At 41.8% G+C, this 8813-nt stretch overlaps 1 protein-coding gene across 1 annotated transcript in view; it reads right to left on the reverse strand.

The window, feature by feature from the left end:
* Positions 1-460: 460 nt before the first annotated feature.
* The window catches only part of SPOCK1 (SPARC (osteonectin), cwcv and kazal like domains proteoglycan 1), a 529851-nt gene continuing 521498 nt past the window's right edge, over positions 461-8813 (reverse strand). The window contains exons 9-10 of the mRNA XM_021701920.1: positions 1130-1267; positions 461-651 (exon numbers count right to left, since the gene is read on the reverse strand). Coding sequence (XP_021557595.1) covers positions 461-651; positions 1130-1267 — 329 coding nt within the window. The remainder of the gene's footprint in view (positions 652-1129; positions 1268-8813) is intronic.

The following is an 8813-nucleotide window of genomic DNA, read 5'->3' on the forward strand; positions in this document are numbered from 1 at the left end:
TAGGGCAGAAGAAAGTACAGTGTGGTGTGTTTTCCACGACATCTACAGGACACAAGAAAAGCACTTAGACACCGTAAGGCCGGGAACCATGCTGGAATGACCACTGGTGTGGGTAATCGAAAAGCATCTTGGACGTTTACAAGGTGGGGGCTCCCTGCACAGTCAGAATCCCACATACATCACATGCTCATTGCAAAAATCTCACGGGAGGGAAGGAGGCTTTAATTGAGCCAGCCGCTTCCCTGTCTAAAAAAACAAAACACAACACCCTTCTTCCCACACAACTGTATGCAAGACCAGAATGCTCTGGGGACAAGGAGTGGTCTTCCAAACCTCGGGTCAGGTACAGAGAGCAACAATGGAGAAGAGGCCTTGGTGCTGTGGAGTCTTAGATACAAATGCAGGAGTAGGAAGTGATTTGCAATTCTGTGCAAACCTCGTGTCCTCTTCCTCGTGGGGACTACCATATGTAGCCCACCTCGTCCTCTTTGTCGTCGTCCTCATCCTCATCATCCTCTGTCACTGCCCGGGTGTGCACCCTCAGCTTCCCCAATGTGTCCTTTGGTCCCAGCTCCCGCTCGTCCTCTAGGTCATCTAGCAGGACCACAGAGCCGCCACTGCCAAAATCCCCTGAAGTCTCCTGCTCCTCTTCTGAAAGAAGAAGAAGGAAGAAAAGATGGGAGGTTAGTTGCTGCTTATACCTCTGGACCATCGGAGTGGTTCCTTTTCATGTGACTTAAGTGTAGGGAGAGGGCATGCAATTTACTCTCTGAATATTGGAGCATCTCTGCCTGGATGGGGTTCGTCAACATGGCACAGGCTGAAAGCTTTGTGAACCCCGGAGGTCTGGAGATGCTTCTGCCTTTTTGGTGGAACCTTGGGAGGTTTATCGAAGTCATTCTTTGTCAAAAAATGTGATCCAATCCCCCAGTCACAGGGAGTTCCTGCCACTCATAAAGCTAGCTACGCCTAATCTCATGTGATTTCAGGGTGAATGCGTCTCCACTGTAAACTTGTTCACTGTAGACCACAGATACGTCTCAAGATTCTTCTGCCCAGATCTTTATACGGTCAACACCTGCCAGTCAACAGAGGTCACTGTGGGGCTGACGCAGAGGGCCCTACTCACCGCAGCTCACGGCGCCCTGTTTCCTGGAGCCGGCCAGCTCGTTGCCGTATTTATCCACACACCAGCACTGCCCAGTGCTGCCGTGGCATTGTGTGGCTTTGTAATAGCCCTCCTCGTTGCACCGAGGGATGAATGCTCCTGAGGGGGGAAACAGTCCAGTTTCAATCAGACGTGCAAGGGTACTCAGGGTTAATGCCCCCTCCCGAGAGAGAGAAGAGGGCTTAGCACATCAGACGGGATTTCCTGCAGAGCTAGCGGGGGGAAAGCAGTGGCTGGTGATTACTTAATCGAGATCTACAGGGTCCTGGATTGGCTCAAGGTGAGACAGGATCCCTTCTTGGGTGAGTTCTTATTTTTCCCTTTAAAATATGAATGGGTACTACTCTTAGTAACAATTTCTTTACTGTTTCCCAGTTTTATGGAGCTAGGAGTGAGATGTAGCACCATGGAATGTGCAGTGCACAGCACAATTTGACTTACATATGCTGTCAAATGATTACTGAAGTGTAATTAACATCCATCTTTCCTTTGCGATGAGAACTCTTAGGATTTACTACTAACAACTTTGATATGTTCCATACAGCAGTGTTGTCTATGGTCCTTATGCTGTACATTAAATTCCTGGTACGTACTTGTCTTACAACTCGAAGTTTGTACCTTTTGACCATCTTCCTCCAATTCTCCCTACCTATGGTAACCACCAGTTGGATGTCCTTTCCTCTGAGTTGTTGTTTTAGGTTCCAGATCATATGCTATTTGTCTGACTGACTTCACTTAGCATCTTGTCTTCAAGGTCATTCCATGTTGTCACAATTGGCAGGCCTTCCTTCTCTTTTATGGTATACAGTAGTCTATTTTGTATACAAACACACACACTAATTTCTTTATAACATATAACAAGATATGTTTCTATATCTTGGCTATTTTAAATAACACTGCCATGATCATGTGGGTGCAGCTATTCTGAGAAGTGGAATTGCTGGATTATATGGTAGTTTTTTAAAAAAAATTTTATTATGTTATGTTAATCACCATACATTATTACATCATTAGTTTTTGATGTAGTGTTCCATGATTCATTGTTTGTGTATAACACCCAGTGCTCCATTCAGTACGTGCCCTTTTAATACCCATCACCAGGCTAACCCATCCCCCCACCCCCCTCCCCTCTGGAACCCTCATTTTCTTTCTCAGAGACCATAGTCTCTCATGGTTCGTCTCCCCCACCGATTTCCCCCCTTCATTCTTCCCCTCCTGCTATCTTCTTTTTTTTTTTAACATATGCATTATTTGTTTCAGAGGTACAGGTCTGTGATTCAACAGTCTTACACAATTCACAGCACTCACCATAGCACATACCCTCCCCAGTGTCCATCACCCAGCCACCCCAGCCCTCCCCCCCCCCGCCACTCCAGCAACCCTCAGTTTCCTGAGATTAAGAATTCCTCATATCAGTGAGATCATATGATACTTGTCTTTCTCTGATTGACTTATTTCGCTTAGCATAATACCCTCTAGTTCCATCCACATCATTGCAAATGGCAAGATTTCAGGTTTTTTTGATGGCTGCATAATATTCCATTGTATATATACACCATATCTTCTTTATCCATTCATCTGTCGATGGACATCTTGGCTCTTTCCATAGTTTGGCTATTATGGACATTGCTGCTATAAACATCAGGGTGCATGTACCTCTTCGGATCCCTACATTTGTATCTTTGGGGTAAATAGTGGTGCAATTGCTGGGTCGTAGGGTAGCTCTATTTTCAACTTTTTGGGGAACCTCCATTCTGTTTTCCAGAGTGGCTGCACCAGCTTGCATTCCCACCAACAGCGTAGGAGGGTTCGCCTTTCTCTGCATCCCTGCCAACATCTGTCATTTCCTGACTTGTTAATTTAAGCCATTCTGACTGGTGTGAGGTGGTATCTCATTGAAGTTTTGATTTAGATTTCCCTGATGCTGAGCGATGTTGAGCGCTTTTTCATGTGTCTGTTGGCCATTTGGATGTCTTCTTTGGAGAAATGTCTGTTCATGTCTTCTGCCCATTTCTTGATTGGATCATTTGTTCTTTGGGTGTTAAGTTTCATAAGTTCTGTATACATTTGGATACTAGCCCTTTATCTGATATGTCATTTGCAAATATCTTCCCCCATTCTGTCAGTTGTCTTTTGGTTTTCTTGACTGTTTCCTTTGCTGTGCAAAAGCTTTTTATCTTTTTTTTTTTAAAGATTTTATTTATTTATTTGACAGAGAGAGACACAGCGAGAGAGGGAACAGAAGCAGGGGGAGTAGGAGAGGGAGAAGCAGGCTTCCCGTCGAGCAGGGAGCCCAATGCGGGGCTCGATCCCAGGACCCTGGGATCATGACCTGAGCCGAAGGCAGACGCCCAACGACTGAGCCACCCAGGCGCCCCAAAAGCTTTTTATCTTGATGAAGTCCCAATAGTTCATTTTTGCCCTTGCTTCCCTTGCCTTTGGCGATGTTTCTAGGAAGAAGTTGCTGCGGCTGAGGTCGAAGAGGTTGCTGCCTGTGTTCTCCTTTAGGATTTTGATGGACTCCTGTCTCACATTTAGGTCTTTCATCCGTTTTGAGTCTGTTTTTGTGTGTGGTGTAAGGAAATGGTCCAATTTCATTCTTCAGCATGTGGCTGTCCAATTTTCCCAACACCATTTGTGGAAGAGACTGTCTTTTTTCCATTGGACATTCTTTCCTGCTTTGTCGAGGATTAGTTGACCATAGAGTTGAGGATCCATTTCTGGGCTCTCTATTCTGTTCCATTGATCTGTGTGTCTGTTTTTGTGCCAATACCATACTGTCTTGATGATGAGAGCTTTGTAATAGAGCTGGAAGTCAGGCATTGTGGTGCCCCCAGCTTTGGTTTTCTTTTTCAACATTCCTCTGGCTATTTGGGGTCTTTTCTGGTTCCATACAAATTTTAGGATTATTTGTTCCATTTCTTTGAAAAAAGTGGATGGTATTTTGATAGGCATTGCATTAAATGTGTAGATTGCTCTAGGTAGCACTGACATCTTCACAATATTTGTTCTTCCAATCCATGAGCATGGAACATTTTTCCATTTCTTTGTGTCTTCCTCAATTTCTTTCATGAGTATTTTACAGTTTTCTGAGTACAGATTCTTTGCCTCTTTGGTTAGACTTATTCCTAGGTATATTATGGTTTTGGGTGCGATTGTAAATGGGATCGACTCCTTAATTTCTCTTTCTTCTGTCTTGTTGTTGGTGTATAGGAATGCCACTGATTTCTGTGCACTGATTTTATATCCTGCCACTTTACTGAATTCCTATATGAGTTCTAGCAGTTTTGGAGTGGAGTCTTTTGGGTTTTCCACATAAAGTATCATATCATCTGCAAAGAGTGAGAGTTTGACTTCTTCTTTGCCAATCTGGATGCCTTTGATTTCTTTTTGTTGTCTGGTTGCTGTGGCTAGGACTTCTAGTACTATGTTGAACAGCAGGGGTGATAGTGGACATCCCTGCCATGTTCCTGACCTTAGGAAGAAAGCTCTCAGTTTTTCCCCATTGAGAATGATATTCACTGTGGGCTTTCCAAAGATGGCTTTTATGATATTAAGGTATGTACCCTCTATCCCTACACTGTAAAGAGTTTTGATCAAGAAAGGATGCTGTACTTTGTCAAATGCTTTTTCTGCATCTATTGAGAGGATCATATGGTTCTTGTTCTTTTTTTATTAACGTATTGTATCACGTTGATTGATTTGTGGATGTTGAACCAACCTTGCAGCCCAGGGATAAATCCCACTTGGTCGTGGTGAATGATCATTTAAATGTACTGTTGGATCCTACTGGCTAATATTTTGGTGAGAATTTTTGCATCCATGTTCATCAGGGATATTGGTCTGTAATTCTCCTTTTTGATGGGGTCTTTGTCTGGTTTGGGGATCAAGGTAATGCTGGCCTCATAAAATGAGTTTGGAAGTTTTCCTTCCATTTCTATTTTTTTGGAACAGTTTCAGAAGAATAGGTATTAATTCTTCTTTAAATATTTGGTACAATTTCCCTGGGAAGCCATCTGGCCCTGGCCTCTTGTTTGTTAGGAGATTTTTGATTACTGTTTCAGTTTCCTTAGTGGTTATGGCTCTGTTAAGGTTTTCTGTTTCTTCCTGGTTCAGTTTTGGTAGTTTATACATCTCTAGGAATGCACCCATTTCTTCCAGATTGTGGAATTTGCTGGCATATAGTTGCTCATAATATGTTCTTGTAATTGTTTGTATTTCTTTGGTGTTGGTTGTGATCTCTCCTCTTTCATTCATGATTTTATTTATTTGGGTCATTTTTCTTTTTGGTAAGTCTGGCCAGGGGTTTATCAAACTTACGAATTCTTTCAAAGAACCAACTCCCAGTTTCGTTGATCTGTTCTGTTCTTTTGGTTTTTATTTCATTGATTTCTGCTCTGATCTTTGTTATTTCTCTTCTCCTGCTGGGTTTAAGCTTTATTTTTTTTTCTTTTTCTTTTTTAATTTTATTATGTTATGTTAGTCACTATACAATACATCATTAATTTTGATGTGGTGATCCATGATCCATTGTTTTCGTATAACACCCAGTGCTCCATGCAGTACATGCCCTCCTGAATACCCATCACCGGGCTAACCAATCCTCCCTCCCCCCTCCCCTCTAAAACCCTGTTTGTTTCTCAGGTCCATAGTCTCTCACGGTTCATCTCTCCCTCCAATTCCCCCCCCTTCATTTTTCCCTTCCTTCTCCTCATGTCCTCCATGCTATTCCTTATGTTCCACAAATAAGTGAAACCATATGATAATTGACTTTCTCTGCTTGACTAATTTCACTTAGCATCATCTCCTCCAGTCCCATTCATGTTGATGTAAAAGTTGGGTATTCATCCTTTCTGATGGCTGAGTAATATTCCATTGTATATGTGGACCACATCTTCTTTATCCATTCACCTGTTGAAGGGCATCTTGGCTCTTTCCACAGTTTGGCTATTGCGGACATTGCTGCTATGAATGTTGGGGTGCATATGGCCCTTCTTTTCACTACATCTGTGTCCTTGGGGTAAATAGTAGTGCAATTGCTGGGTCATAGGGTAGCTCTATTTTTAACTTTTTGAGGAACCGCCACACTGTTTTCCAAAGTGGCTGTATCAACTTGCATTCCCACCAACAGTGTAATAGGGTTCCCCTTTCTCCACAACCTCTGCAACATTTGTGGTTTCTTTCCCTGTCCATTTTTGCCATTCTAACTGGTGTAAGGTGGTATCTCAATGTGGTTTTGATTTGAATTTCCCTGATGGCTAATGATGATGAACATTTTTTCATGTGTCTGTTAACCATTTGTATGTATTCTTCAGAAAAATGTCTTTTCATATCTTCTGCCCACTTTTTGACTTGATTATTTGTTTTTTGGGTGTTGAGTTTGAGAAGTTCTTTATAGATCTTGGATACCAGCCCTTTATCTGTGGCGTCATTTGCAAATATCTTCTCCCATTCTGTGGGTTGCCTCTTTGTTTAGTTGACTTTTTCCTTTGTTGTGCAGAAGTTTTTTATCTTGATGAAGTCCCAAAAGTTCATTTTTCTTTTGTTTCACTAGCTTTTGGAGATGTATCTTGAAAGAAGTTGCTGTGGCCGATGTCAAAGAGGTTACTGCCTATGTTCTCCTCTAGGATTTTGATGGATTCCTGTCTCACATTGAGGTCTTTCATCCACTTTGAGTTTATCTTTGTGTATGGTGTTAGAGAATGGTCGAGTTTCATTCTTCTGCATGTGGCTGTCCAATTTTCCAAGCACCATTTATTGAAGAGACTGTCTTTTTTCCATTGCATGTTTTTTCCTGCTTTGTCAAAGATTATTTGACCATAGAGTTGAGTGTCCATATGTGGGCTCTCTGTTCTGTTCCATTGGTCTATATGTCTGTTTTTGTGACAGTACCATGCTGTCTTGGTGATCACAGCTCTGTAATATAGCTTGAAATCAGGCAACGTGATGCCCCCAGCTTTGTTTTTCTTTTTCAACATTTCCTTGGCGATTCAGGATCTTTTCTGATTCCATACAAATTTTAGGATTGTTTGTTCCAGCACTTTGAAAAATGTCATTGGAATTTTGATTGGGATGGCACTGAAAGTATAGATTGCTCTGGGTAGCATAGACATTTTAACAATGTTTATTCTTCCAATCCATGAGCATGGAATGTTTTTCCATGTTTTTGTGTCTTCTTCAATTTCATTCATGAGTGTTCCGTAGTTCCTAGAGTATAGATCCTTTACCTCTTTGGTTAGGTTTCTTCCGAGGGATCTTATGGTTTTTGGTGCTATTGTAAATGGAATCATTTCTCTAATTTCTCTTTCTACAGTTGCGTTGTTAGTGTATAAGAAAATAACTGATTTCTGTGCATTGATTTTGTATCCTGCCACATTACTGAATTGCTGTATGAGTTCTAGTAATTTGGGGGTGGAGCCTTTTGGGCTTTCCACATAAAGTATCATGTCATCTGCAAAAAGAGAGAGTTTGACTTCTTTGCTAATTTGAATACCTTTTATTTCTTTTTGTTTTCTGACTGCTGTTGCTAGGACTTCTCGTACTATGTTGAACAATAGTGGCGAGAGTGGGCACCCTTGACATGTTCCTGATCTTAAGGGAAAGACTCTCAGCTTTTCCCCATTGAGGATGATATTTGCTGTGGGTTTTTCATAGATGGATTTTATGAACTTGAGGAGTGTCCCTTCTATCCCTATACTCTGAAGAGCTTTAATCAGGAGAGGATGTTGTATTTTGTCAAATGCTTTTTCTGCATCAACTGAGAGGACCATATGGTTCTTCTCCCTCCTCTTATTAATGTGTTCTATCACATTGATTGATTTGCGAATGTTGAACCACCCTTGCATCTCGGAGATAAATCCCACTTGGTCGTGGTGGATGATCCTTTTAATGTATTGTTGGATCCTATTAGCTAGGATTTTGTTGAGGATTTTGGAATCCATATTCATCAGGGATATCAGTCTGAAATTCTCCTTTTTTTTTTTTTTTAAAGATTTTATTTATTTATTTGACAGAGAGACACAGCGAGAGAGGGAACACAGGCAGGGGGAGTGGGAGAAGGAGAAGCAGGCTTTCCGCTGAGCAGGGAGCCCGATGTGGGGCTCGATCCCAGGACCCTGGGATCCTGACCTGAGCAGAAGGCAGACGCTTAACGACTGAGCCACCCAGGTGCCCCTGAAATTCTCCTTTTTGATGGGGTCTTTGCCTGGTTTGGGGATTAAGGTAATGCTGGCCTCACAGAATGAGTTTGGAAGTTTTCCTTCTGTTTCTATTTTTTGAAACAGCTTCAGTAGAATACGTATTATTTCTTCTTTGAATGTTCGGTAGAATTCCCCAGGGAATCCATCAGGCCCTGGACTCTTGTTTTTTGGGAGGTTTTTGATCACTGCTTCAATCTCGTTACTGGTTATTGGCCTATTCAGGTTGTCAATTTCTTCCTGTTTCAGTTTTGGCAGCTTATAGGTTTCCAGGAAGGCCTCCATTTCATCCAGATTGCTCAGTTTATTGGCATAGAGTTGTTGATAATAATTTCTAATGATTGTTTCTATTTCCTTGGTGTTAGTCTTGATCTGCCCCCTTTCATTCATAATTTTATTAATTTGGGTCCTTTCTCTTTTCTTTTGGATAAGTCTGGCCAGTGGTTTAT

Source organism: Neomonachus schauinslandi, chromosome 7 (assembly GCF_002201575.2).
Source record: "Neomonachus schauinslandi chromosome 7, ASM220157v2, whole genome shotgun sequence".
Classification (NCBI taxonomy): domain Eukaryota; kingdom Metazoa; phylum Chordata; class Mammalia; order Carnivora; family Phocidae; genus Neomonachus; species Neomonachus schauinslandi.